The 13263-nt window shown below is 43.9% G+C and overlaps 1 protein-coding gene across 6 annotated transcripts; it reads right to left on the bottom strand.

Moving 5' to 3' along the window:
• Positions 1–2343: 2343 nt before the first annotated feature.
• On the bottom strand, positions 2344–12740 carry LOC108942390 (zinc finger protein Dzip1-like). Of its 6 annotated transcripts, none has more exons than XM_029258010.1 (11): positions 12586–12740; positions 12056–12292; positions 10286–10444; positions 9916–10041; positions 9557–9605; positions 8102–8361; positions 7642–7810; positions 7436–7517; positions 7002–7207; positions 3783–3904; positions 2344–3418 (listed from the first exon to the last, which is right to left on the bottom strand). In XM_029258010.1, exons 2-11 carry the CDS (start codon positions 12104–12106, stop codon positions 3263–3265), a joined length of 1380 nt encoding a protein of 459 aa, XP_029113843.1. In that variant the 5' UTR covers positions 12107–12292; positions 12586–12740; the 3' UTR covers positions 2344–3262. The 6 variants fall into 6 exon arrangements, with proteins under 6 accessions (XP_029113843.1, XP_029113839.1, XP_029113841.1 ...); XM_029258006.1 differs by lacking the exons at positions 12056–12292; positions 12586–12740 and adding exons at positions 10684–10818; positions 11393–11786; XM_029258008.1 differs by lacking the exons at positions 12056–12292; positions 12586–12740 and adding exons at positions 10684–10818; positions 11393–11786 and having other exon boundaries at positions 10286–10438.
• Positions 12741–13263: the final 523 nt, after the last annotated feature.

The following is a 13263-nucleotide window of genomic DNA, read 5'->3' as shown; positions in this document are numbered from 1 at the left end:
AGTAAGACTAAAACTACACTTCTAGCCAGTCTTCCCAGCCTGCTTAGCGACCCTAGGCTCTCTTTCAACACCCTGGCAAACACGGTCACCCTATCATTTCCTCCAGAAGTGCCCCCAGTGGTTGCACACCCACATTTCCCATTTTTTCTCACAATGCAACTATTTACATTAGGCAGACTTCCCACCTGAAACAGTAACACTGGTCATTACGTTATTATTATACTGCGGCACACAGCACTCTGGGTTTCAACGGGGTGAAGGACAACGCAGACAGCATTCATCTTGAATGTTTTATTAGAACACCGGCACACAGAAATCTAAGGCTCTCAGTCCGAGGATCACGTTTCCTTAAAGATCTGCGTTTCAAGCCAGCCTGCCTAGTGCCCCAGGTTTTTCTCTCACTGGCCAACACGGTCACCCCTTTATTTTGCTCATAAGTCCCCTCAGTGGTTGCACTTTCTTCACATTTTTCCCATAATGCAAATATTTCCAATAAACTTTTCCTGCTTAAACTCGTGGTAACACGGGTCGTTGTATTCTCCCCTGTCAAAAAAAGACACTGTATCCCCGCTGCTACCTGCCCCAAAAATGTTCCATAGTTCGGCGCTGTCTCAGATGTGCCTCCGGTAGGGAGTACAGGTCCCGGATACTCAGCGCTGTTTGTTGGGGAGGGGACAATCGAAATACCCCACCATGGCGGCATGCTCAGGGGCCGAGACAACCGTCCCCTTTCCACCTGGCCTTGGTCCCAGCACAGCTCCTTCACTCACACATAGCACATACCAGGATTGGTGGTACCCACATGTTTTTTGGCAACCACCCTGTGTTCCCCATCGCTGACTGGCTGTCGCAGGTCTGTCAAGTCTAATTTCCACAACCGCTCTGCGCTATCCCAGCTCCGTTGTCGGGAGTAAAAATACTCCTTTTGCAGCCCTGGTTGTCTCGCCGCACGGCCACCTTTTGACAGAGGACCCGGGCAGGCCGCCCTGCTTGCTGCTCACCGAGTCCACCGTGAAGCTCCTGAAATCCACTGTCTCTGTCTGCTCAGCCCTCCTGCTTTCGTGGCATTTGTTTTGCCACGCTGCCCTTTTTTCACAAACCTTGTCGGGACTTCAGGTAGGCTGGGCGCTTTCCCCGTGAAAGGGGCGATATCTTCGGCCGTGAGCAAACTCACGTTCGAAGGTCCGCTCACCTCGCTGAGTGTTGTCTGACCCCTTTGGAAAAGCATCGTTTTCCACAGGGGAACTTTCCTCAGCACCCGCTCTCAGTGGTGGTTCATTGCCTCCTTCTGCCACGTTTTCCCTGGGCGCAGGGAGACCCCCCTCGATCTGCTCGTCCCTCTCCAGTGGCACCTCGCAGCTCTTCTCCTCCGTCTTTGCCATAGCGTGCGCCCCCACGGTGTGGCGGAGCAACCCGTGCTCCTCCGTCTCAACCTCCACCGTTGCAGGTTCTTCTTCCGCTGGATGCCATTCCATTCCTGCTGGCTTCTCATGCTGATTTCCCCTTCCTACTCTTTGGGGTTCCACAGCTCCGAAATCCAGCCTCTCATCATCCTACCGCATTCCATTCTGACACCAGTGTGGTGCATGGGGCTCTGGGTTTGGATGGGACAAAGACGGATGCACAGGCAGTGTTCATCTCAAACGTTTTATTAGAACACCGGCACACAGAAAAATAATGCTCTAGGCCCGAGGACCCCGTTTCCTCAAGGACCTGCACTTCAAGCCAGCCTGCCTAGTGCCCCAGGTTTTTCTCTCACTGGCCAACACGGTCACCCCTTTATTTTGCCAGTAAGTCCCCCCAGTGGTTGTACAGTTTATTCACATTTTCCCACTTGTAACATTCGGGCTAAGAAGCTTGATCAGTGGCAGTACAATGGGAGGAGAGAATCGTGGGGCTATAATGGTTAGTGCTGCTACACAGAACTTGAAGGAGCCATATTGGAATCCCACCTGCTACACTAGGACTAAAGAACATGCAAATTCTACACAGACTGAGTTCAACTCTAATTCATGTCTGAACCCAAAGATGAGAAGCTTTGAAGAACTAGTTGTACATGCTGCACCATCGTACAGCTCAGACAAACTGACTATGTATTTCCGATTAATATCTAAGGTGATGGAAATAATCACCAGCGGTATACAGAACAAGGGGGCGTGGTGGCACAGCCGGCTTGGCTGGGTCGCGGTCACTGGTGGGCCTGGAGTTTGAGTCCTGCTTGGGGTACCTTGCAATGGACTAGCGTCCCGTCCTCCTCCAACCTTGTGCCCCGTGTTGCCAGGATAGGCTCCGGTTCGCTGCGATCCTGCTCGGGACAAGCGGTTTTAGACAATGTGTGTGTGTGTGTGTGTGTGTGTGTGTGTGTGTGTGTGTGGGGGGGGGGGGTACAGAACAACGTAACAGTATAACACTGAAAGCAAAGCAATATTTGCAGCAAGAAGATCTGGCTCGAGATATTTCTTTATGAAGAAACAGAATAAATATTTTCTAGAAAGATTTTAACATTGCTAATTTACTATTTTTGTAAAATGCATTACAAAAATATGCATCTTCTGACAAGTACAGGTAGAAAAAAACACGTGTGAAGTGTTGCATCGAAAATGCGAAGTATTTTCCTGTAATTTGATACTGTATTAAGAAATCACAAAGAAACGTTTCCATCAACATTTGAACACAGTGAACAATTATTTTTATTATAAACATTTTGGGTGCCTAGCAATTATAATTCTGTTCTTCATGATTTCTCATCAGAGTCAAAAAAGTCCCTGAGTGTCACTGGGCTCTTCATGGTGTCTCACGCCTTTGCATCATTTAAACCTTTGGGGATACAAAATGAGGCATATAGAACTTATTAAATATCATGTTCACATATAATAACAAAATCACAAATTGAACATGATTCAATTTAAGTAAGGAAAGAACCTGCATCTTAGCAAGTTTTCATCCAAAGCAACTTAGACATTTCATTAACCGATTTGCAGAGCTCACTAATTTACTGGAGCAGTTCAATAATAAGTACCTTGCTCAAGGGTACTACAGTAGTGCAACAGTTGGGCTGAAACAGAAAAAATTAGCTCAGAAGTCCTAACTATTGTATCATTTGTCACCCTGGTTGTAAGCATTCCCCCTTTTTTTAACAGGGGTTTCATCAGTCTGAAAAAATACAATTAAACTAACAGCTTTATACTATTAAAAAACTATTTAAAGAAGGTAGCTAAAGAGAAAGACTCCAGGGCACATTTTTGTGAGCTGTTAAAGAACCCTAGATACTGGTACTCATGGAATCCAAGATTTTTGTCAAAGGAGCAGGTTTGTTTAACAGTGGGTTGTCCTCTAAAGAGCAGGAATCCAAATCATCATCGTCGTCATCATCACCATCACCGTCGTCATCATCATCATCATCATCCTTCTCAGAATCCTAAAATTATCAGTGCAAAAAGAATCAAATTGCATATTAAAAATCATACACAGACCATTTAGATTTTTTTGTAATCAAAGAAAAGTACTTCCTAGACAGTGCAGTAGAGAGTAAGGATAAGGAAAATTAAAGAAATTCGCATAAGCAACAGACAACACTGTTGATATAAATTTGTGACATTTTGTGACATTACAAAAACTGCTGACCTGGGGAAGGGATACATTTGATATGATTTCTGTTGGAGTATGACATAAACAGAAATGCCCTGTTCAGGAAAATATGTTCCATGTACTGAATTAGCTGCTACATCCATAATGAAAGCATTTCCTATAAAGCTAGATCAATGAGAATGTGAAATTCTCACCTCACGTTTTTGCTGCACATTGTTTTTACTGTATAAAACATCTTCTCCATCCTCTGGTTTCATCGCGCTGCATTCTGCAAAGAGCCTCTCAAGGTTCCTCATCAAGTCCGTGATCAGTTCACCTATTTACACATACCTCAAATGAGTGAAAAGTGTGACATAGAAAATGTTCTTGATACTCCGTGAGTAGCAGCTGCAGTAACAACCAGAGGTCAAGGTCTGAGCCACCTGCCAGAAATCAGCGCACCTGTTCTTAATCGCAGAGCAAGCTATAAAAAGCAAGCAGGAGGTTGGTGCAGTTTGTGGATCCTTGATTAGCACTAAACAATGTTACTGGTGGAATTCAAGCTCCCTTCATTCTCTCACCTATTTCCCAAGTTCCCATATATTGGTGGTTTTGTTCTCTACCCTGATCTTCTGTCTTGTCCACTCCCATTTCTCACACTCTGCTCCCAGTCGTATGTTTCAGTCTTGTGAAATCCTGGTCTCATCCTTCTGTTTGACCTTAGGTCCTTGTTAATAAGCACGCAACATCCTTTTGTTCCATGTTTGCTCTATCTCATACTTGTTATGTCCCTTTGTTCCATGTGTATTGTCTCACATTGGCATTTTGTCCTAAGCCATACTTGAATTTCACTGTTTTTGGCATAGCCATCCTTTGCATCCGAGTTTGTATGTTATGTTATGTTAAACTGTGTCTGTGCCGCTGTCTCATCCGGATGCAACAGTACAGAAGGATCTGCCTGGAAAAAATGCCAGCGGAGTTCTCACAGCTGCACAGTGAGATCACCCACAATGAACAGCATCTCGCGTCTCACCACCAAGAACTGAACTGCCTCTATGCTTTCCTAACGCACACGCTTTGTTTATTGCAAACAGGAACAGAATGCATGGCTGTTCAGGACTCTGGACTCAAGTTTGTATCTGAATTTCGGATTCCTGCAGCCATTCTCCCCTTTCAATTCCAGTCATGACTGGAACCTCTTCCTGTGCCTAATTGTCAATGGTCTTATATTGCAGTTGATTTTATAATACATTTACTTGCTTCTGAGGGAAACACTTGTATCCTGGCGGTGATTGACCATTTTTCTAAATTCCGCCACCTGGTCCCAAGGAAGAAGCTGCCCACCACCGTGGAAACAGGTGAGACACTATTTCAACAGGTCTTCCAGTTATAGGGGATGCCAGAGGACATTGTGTCGGATCGAGGTCCCCAGTTCACCTCCAGAGTGTGGAAGGCCTTCTGCTCTTGTCTGGGAGTATCTGTCAGCCTGACCTCAGGTTATCACCCTTGATCAAACTGCCAGATAGAGAGAGACTGAACCAGGAAATAGAGCAGTATCTCTGAACTTACTGTACCCAGAATCAATCTTACTGGAGCCAGTACATCTCCTGGGCAGAGTATGCATGAAATTCACTGGTCCATTCATCCTCAAAGCTCATGCCTTTCTAATGTGTTCTTGGCTATCAACCTCCCTTATTCCCTTGGACTGTAGAATCCAGTGAAGTTCCTGCCATGGATGACTGGTATAAGAGGAGTGAAGCCATGTAGCTCTCCATTTCAGATATAAGACTATCCTTCCTTCCACGAAGGTGACACCCAAACACATTGAGCCTTTCAAGATCCTAAAAAGAAACAAGCCTATGTCTTATAGACATTTACTCATTTAGCTGATGCTTTTCTCCAAAGCAACTTACAATTATTTACTCATTTAAACAGCTGGGTAATTTTACTGGAGCAACTGAGGGTAAGTACCTTACTCAAGGGTACTACAGCTAGAGGTGAGACTCAAACCTCCAACCTTTGGGTCTAAAGGCAGTTGTTCTAACCACTATGTTACCAGCTGTACCGGACTAAAGTTGCCCTCTCAGTATCAAATCTGCTCCACATTTCACATTTCCATGCTTAAAAACCTTATCCAGCTTCAGTCCAACAGGGTCAGTCTGTACCCTCCCCTCCCCTCCCCCCCCACCCATTGATGTGGATTGCTCCCCACCATATACGGTCAAATCCCTTCTGAACTCCAAATGCTGAGGTTGCCAGTCAGGTGGACTGGGAGGAGTACCACCTGGAAGAGTCTTCATTGGTGCTAGGCCAAAATATCCTGGACCTGTCTGTCATTGAGGACTTTCACAGGGCTCACCCTGACTATGCGACTCCTCGTCCCATAAGGTGACCACCTTCCTGCCATTGAGGAGTGGCTGGAGGTGCTCCTAAAGGGGGGGTACTGTTATGAGCAGCAGCCACAGTAACAACCAAAGGTTGAGGTTTGAGGCATGTGGCAGAAATCAAGCTTTAAAAGCCAAGCAAGGGGCCGGCACAGTTTGCAGATCCTTGAGCACTAAACAACGTTACTGGCGAAAACCAAGCTTCCTTCATTCTCTCACCTATTTCCAAAATTCACATACTGGTTCTTTTGTTCTTTTCCCGATCTTTTGTCTTGTCTACTTCCATCGCTCACACTCTGTTCCTGGTCTTGGGCTTCAGTTTTATCAAGTCCTGGTCTTGCCCTTCGGTTTCACTTTAGGTCCTTGCCAATACGTACTCACTATGTCCCTTTGTTCCATGTTTATTTTATCACATTGCCACTTTGTTTCCTACGTCACACGGTGCATTTGTATATCACTCTGCTGTGTCTCAGTTTGGACATTAAAGCAAACAGCGTACCTGTGTCACTCTCATCTGGAAGCATTACAAAGATGCTGTCTAGTATATTTATAAATAATCTTCATGTGTTTATTTTATAACATTTAAGATTGCAGCTGAGCAGATGTGACTTTTATTTACACACCCAGAAACATATTAGATCAGTAAACAGATCAGTGAAATGCATTTAAAAATAGTAGGACTTCTACAAGGACTCAGGAAGTACATTTGTATTCCACCTCCTACTCTAATACCTTGAGAGCTCTATAAATTACTATTCTGTAAAACTTTTTGATATAGCTGTAATTAATCAAAAATAATGTTTGTAATATATTTATTAACTTTAACCTACAGCATATTAAAATTAAAACTATGACAAAATGACCAAAAAGAAAAATTTATCTCCATAAATACCTATTCAAGGACAATGGCTGCTGTCCAGTGATCTCATAAGATCATAAGATCCTCATCGTTTTTTCAAAAACACGTCGTAACACCAGACAGAAGCTGTTAAACACTGTGGAAATGAGTTTAAGAAGTCTGCTAAGTGGCAATAGGTGGGAACTTCTTACCCTGAGAAATCTCTCTATTCTGGGAGGAGTGCTTGTTGAGCCCTACTTGCTGTTGGCTGGTCTCTTCCATGTTGCTCCCATCTATCCACTCGGAGTCACTGTCGGCAGGCAGTGTGGCAGGCCTTCTCGGGCTGATTGCCACTGCCCTGGGCCTCTGCATTGAGGACTCCTCTTCCGAGTCATCCTCTGAGCTGAATGAAGATGTTCTGGCATGGGAAAACCATTCCTTTAATTTAGGGCTTTAGATGCCCTTGTGTGATTTTACAATTAGTTTAAAACCTGGCTTGGGGGTGGGTCATATGAAATGGTAAAAAGTGAGATTTGTGAACCAAAGCTGAAAAGTTAAACCATCAAAAGGAGACATTCAGCTGTGTTATAGAAAAAGGGTAACGAGAGAAATTGAGCTTTAAATGAATGGCAGAAAAATATGGAACCTGCTTTGGGAAAGGCCAAGTCTGGACACCACGTGTGCCACACTGGAGGCAAAATTGCTCGGTAGGCTTCTCACACGGGTCTCTATAGGGGAAAGACATTAATCAGTCAGCCATTGCCTTATCCCCAAATTTTCATCATCAGAAACACAGGAATTGGTTTGATCATCCTGTGTCTAGTGTGATTTTGTTGCCCACCATAGCAATACCTGAAAAAGGCCATCTGGATCGCATGTGCTGCTCAGGAGCTAAATCAGTTCTCCCTTTCAGCCTCAAACCAAGAGTCTGGGCGAGTTTTTCTCGAATCCGCTGAAATTTGGGGAAATGTTTCTTCTCTCGTCCAGAACCCACTTTCGCCTTGGAAAGCCCACTTGTATCCTAATTGAGAAGAAAATGTGTGTATGTCAATATCAACTTGTCCTAGCAAGCTGGAGCCTAGCCCAGAAATACAGGGAGCAAGGCTGAATGGAGAGGGGAAACACCCTTGCTAGGACACCAGCCCACCAAAGAGCACCCCAACTGAAACTTGAACCCCTGCCACACCCCACAGTGGGCACTAGCTAAACCTGCTGTGCCACCACACCCCCCGAAAATATGTGTGTGAAATATGTAATTGCACCCAATAAAGTGACAAGAAACCCACAGGAAGCTCTGGAATAGATGACTTACGGCTTTGACCATGGCTTCAAGCTGATCAAGTAAAGCCTGCTCCAATAACGGCTGCAGTTCCTTTACATTCTGACTTCTCCTCAAAGTGCTTTTTGCTGTTTCTTTGTTCATCTTTGCTTTCTTTTCTGTAGTGCCTACAAGTCCTTTACAAATAGGTTCCAGCTCCATAAGATAAGCCTGCAACAACAGCAGTCCCATCTCCTTGAGGATGTGGTTTCTTCTCAAAGCACATTTCTGGTTTTTTGCCTCCACATTCTTCTCTGTATGTAAAACAGAAAAATAATCTCAAGGTCACTTTTAGAACATTTGAAAAAGATTTTACAAAAAGAGGAAATGTCTGTACGCAATTTCAAAACCAAATATATAATGCCGAATCCCAGTTAAAAAAAGGGGGTTTTGGATGTATTTCTAGAATTTCTAGGAAGATGTCCAAGGACCACCATAAGTATGTAGTATAATTTCAAAGAACAGAATGTCGTCTGTAGGGTGCATGCATAGACTGAATACTGTATTATTTACAGTTTGGGAGATACACTTAAAATATAAATGTTGTATAGCGAGCGAAAGTAAACAACTTGTTCGCAGGAGGAAATATTACAGGACATGAGGGGAAAGATTGTTATTCTGCTTATTTTCCCCACACTTACACATTAAATTAAAAATCACACACACACACACACACACACACACACACACACACACACACACACACACACTAACACACACACAGGCTGAAGCCGCTTGTCTTAAGCAGGGTCATGGCAAGCCAGAGCCTAACCCAGCAACACAGGGCATAAGGCTAGAGGGGGAGGGGATACACCCAAGACGGGGCGCCAGGCCATCACAAGGCATCCCAAACAGGACTGAAAGCCCAGACCTGCTAGAAAGCAGAACGTGGCCAAACCTCCTGCGTCACTGCGCCCCCAAGTTAAACTAAAAATTTTTAAATTGAATTAAAACTAAAATATGGATGTACAGACACAGAACGGAAGGACAGGCAGAAGCGAGCAAAGATTAGAAGCCATGGTTTTGCTGTTTAAATTCCAAGAAAAAGCCCATTAAACTATATGACTGTGATATGAATGGAAATAATTCCTAAATTGTGTGCCAGATGATTCATAGATTACAGGTTAACACACTGAGGCAGACAACATGTGTAACACACACTAATCTGTGTTAGAGCCATCCTGATCTGAAATGTCCTCTGTAGGGTACAGTATATTGGGTGAACTACGCGTTTATTCAGTTGGTCAAATGTGCCAGACACTTATGCACACACATGATAACCAGAACAGAACCTGAATATGTGCTATTAAACTACCAGCTTTTAAACCCTATAGTAACCTATTGTACTTTGCAACTTGCATAACACACAGTGCAACTTATTTTCTAAGGACACATAGGAAATATTTTGATATAACAGTTAATCAGGTAAATAATCAAAATGAAGTGTACCTGTACTCTTGTTCCCTTGCTCAGATGGACCTGAGGTAAACTTCTTCATCTACAGAACAGGAAGGATTCTGTTAGTGCAACTGGAGGGTGGCACAATGAGTAGCACTGTAGCCTGACAGTGCCCGGGTGATGCTGAATTGGATAATCCATGCTAGAAACATTTCTACTGTAAGAAATTAAGCATTAAGAGGCAGGACTAGGACTGACAGGATTCACTAGAAAGAAAAATCAGGGGTAAACTGTAATAATCATTGATAAAAATAAGACAAATCCAGCTCTGGCCACTCATACAGGGTTTCCTGAATGAGGCCTGGCTGCTTATTCATGCCCAGCACCCTGCCAGTTGAGGAACTGCTGACCTGCTCCCTCTGAAATAATATCAGTTCCTTTTGCTCCTGCAGCTCCCGCTCCAGCTTGTCCACTTTGCGGTTCCTCTCCTCCTCAATATAGGCACTGGAGTGCAGTCTGTTCAAGTAAAATAGGAACTGAAAGAAAAAAATAATTACAGCTGCTGCCGCTCAATAGCAACTATTTGTGTACTGTATCTTATCTTAAGTTTCCAGTTGCTTTTGTCTGAACATCCTTTGTAAACTTTAGATTTAACTAGGTTTTCACTGCCTTTTAAATATTCTGTTCTGATTGTGCCATTAGAACATGCATTAATTTTTATGCAGGGTAATTTTAAAATAAAAAAAAATCATTCTGTTAATACAAATTTCAGTTTCTTACATCCTGAAGAAGATCAATCATATTGGACAGCTTGTTGAATTCCTTCAGCATCATGTGTCTCATTTCTTCCATTTGTGCCTTTTGCCTTTCCTTTTCTTCATCCTTCCATTGTTCGAGGGCCTTGAACAGCTCCTTTTCCTTGGATCTCTGATCCTGCTCCTCAAGCAGCAATGCACATGATTATCCGAAGAAAAAATACTACAAATGTTCACATATAAAATTATTTAAATGAAATGTTACATCACATAACTGGGAACTAAACTCTCCAACTGTTCAGGGAGTTGCATGACACTGAATAAAACGTGATAAATCATTAATGGTCTCCAAAAATAATCATGCCTGTAGAGGGGAACAGTCTCCTTTCTGCACTACATTTTATGAGTGCGAAGTGAAGTCACCTGAGAGACTTTAACCATGTATGCCTGCTGCTGTATATCCAGCTTGGATGTTATGACCATTAGTTGGTCCTTCAGCTTGCTGATTTCCTCTTCCAGCTTTATGGAATGGACATCACTCTGTGTCTCTGACATTATCTCTCAGAAAAGAGAAATGACACATTTCATAATGTCAAACTCATTAACAAAGTCAAAACAAATAAGAAACAGAGCAATGCAAAAGTGCTCTCAGAGGAATATTAAAACAGAAATTTCACACAGATTCGACATACTGACTGGATGTGAAATACAATGGTTAACAGCAGGGGAGCAGTTAGTAATTTGAATGACCCTGTCAGGCAACGTTAGAGAACAGATTTTACATAAATGTTTACATAGAAATGTGTCTGTAATGCCACTGACATAACAATGCCAGGTATTTGTCAGGTATTTATACCACAGTACTCAAAGAAGTTATTCAAAAATAATCGTAGGGGTGCACATTAGATCTTACTGGGGAACATGTCACATGTGACATCGTCCTTTTGTTATGCGTGTGTTTAAAACCAAAAGATAATATGATCAGCAGTGTATTTACGAGAAATTGCAGACAGCAAGCAACCGAGAGGTATTAAAACATAGTGACGTTTGTTGTTATAAGGAATGTCTTACATCATCACTAACAAAAATCAAGCTTGATACAAAACATTGCGTATTAATAAGAATTACTCACTACAGTCTTCAAAAACTCACTACCTCCTTACAAGCTCCTTACAATTACCTCACAATAGTTTTTGTTACTGTGTCTCACTAGCCCTCTCTGTCACACCTCTTCTTAGCGCGTCCGTATTGTTGCCATGGAAACCGACTCGCACGGCTCACACGGACTGTACAGTAACTTATATGAGCAGCAGCTGCAGGAACAGGTCCCGTTCCGAGGCATCTAGCAGAAGTCAGCATAACTGTTCTTAATCGCAGCTACGAGAAAGGCTGCTAGCAGGAGGTTGGAGCAGTTTGCAGATCGGCAGTGACAAAGAAGAAGACGTACTGACTGACGAAACCCAACTTACACACGATTACTCATTTAGCAGACGCTTTTCCCCAAAGCGACGTACATCTCATGGAAAATAAATAAATACACATACATACACACACACACACACAGAACCGCTCGTCCCATACGGGGTCGTGGGGAACCGGAGCCTACCCCGCAACACAGGGCGCAAGGCCGGAGGGGGAGGGGACACACCCAGGACGGGACGCCAGTCCGTCGCAAGGCACCCCAAGCGGGACTCGAACCCCAGACCCACCGGAGAGCAGGACCCGGTCCAACCCACTGCGCCCCCCATGGAAAATACAACAATGTGTGGATATATTACTTCCGTCATTCTCTCACCTGTTTCCACATGTTTCCGTCCTGGTTTTGTTCATGCGGATCCTCCATCATGCGGATCCTCTCTTGACTGATCCCGTCACTCCCGCTCTATTCCTTCCTATCAGCTGCTTCAGTCCTGTCCCAAGTTGTTTCGCCCGAGTGTCCGAAGTCCCGTCCTTCCGTTGATGTCCTCAGAGCGCTACGTCTCCGTGTTTCTTCTGTCACATACTGTGTCCCTTAGTTTGTTCCGTGTACGAGCTCGGATGTACAGAAAACCGCGTCTGAGTCACTGTTTCGCCCGGACGCAACATTACAGTAACAGTACAGTACAGTATACCGTATTTGCAGTTTCTACTCAATACCACCAAAACACAGGATCCCCAACGCCTCGATCTCTGACACGGCGCAGTTTGACACATAAGTCATAACCCAAATGGAACGGAATTATACCTTAGCTCCGATGACAACTTTGTTTGCCTTTGGGCATGAAATGTGGGATGTACAACCAGTGAGCCTCCAGTGCAGTGGCAGTGCTTTACCGACACTCTTACCTTGTATCATATTTAAAAGTGGACGGAGACTCTCAAAACAGACCTTGATAGGGAAAATACAAAAAATAGCTTAATATTTTCATTCATATGCATGTAGCCCCTACGCAACTTGTTCTCGTGTAGTTGGATATTTGGGGTGGAAAATAGTTATATAAATATGCAGAGGGTTATGGTTTTGTAACGTGATGTTTTTTTGTTATTCCTATATTGTACGTTTTTTTTTTTGGTGTTTATTCTTGGGAGAAATGTCATTTAGGGACTGCCCAATCAGTGCTGGTGGGGAAAGTGCTCACAATCGTGTGGGGCAGGATGTTCCGGGGGAGGAGGGAGAAGACGGGGTAGGAAGGGGAGGTTGGAACACGCGTGGAGAAAGAGGGAGTTTTTTTTTTTTACGCCGGTCGAGGAGTACGAGCCGGTTTGGGTTCGTTCTCGCTCGGTTGTTTGAAAAAAAAAAAAAAAGGGGCAAGCAACACAACCAGCCCACGTGCAGTCAGTTAGGTTTGGGTAGTTGAGTTTAAGGGAAAGCGGGGGAACAGAGCACGTGCTCGTGTGTGGAGTGTGGGAGACACCGCCGCTTTTGCACCTAGTTTTTTTTTTTTTCGGAGTTGTGGGGCAGTGAGTGGAAGTGTTAGGGTTTGGCCAGCGCAACTGGACCCGGAGAGAGTGTCGCCAGGACTC

Source organism: Scleropages formosus, chromosome 14 (genome assembly GCF_900964775.1).
Source record: "Scleropages formosus chromosome 14, fSclFor1.1, whole genome shotgun sequence".
Classification (NCBI taxonomy): domain Eukaryota; kingdom Metazoa; phylum Chordata; class Actinopteri; order Osteoglossiformes; family Osteoglossidae; genus Scleropages; species Scleropages formosus.
The sequence above is the reverse complement of the archived record's forward strand: the minus strand, read 5'-3'. Positions and strand labels throughout refer to the sequence as shown.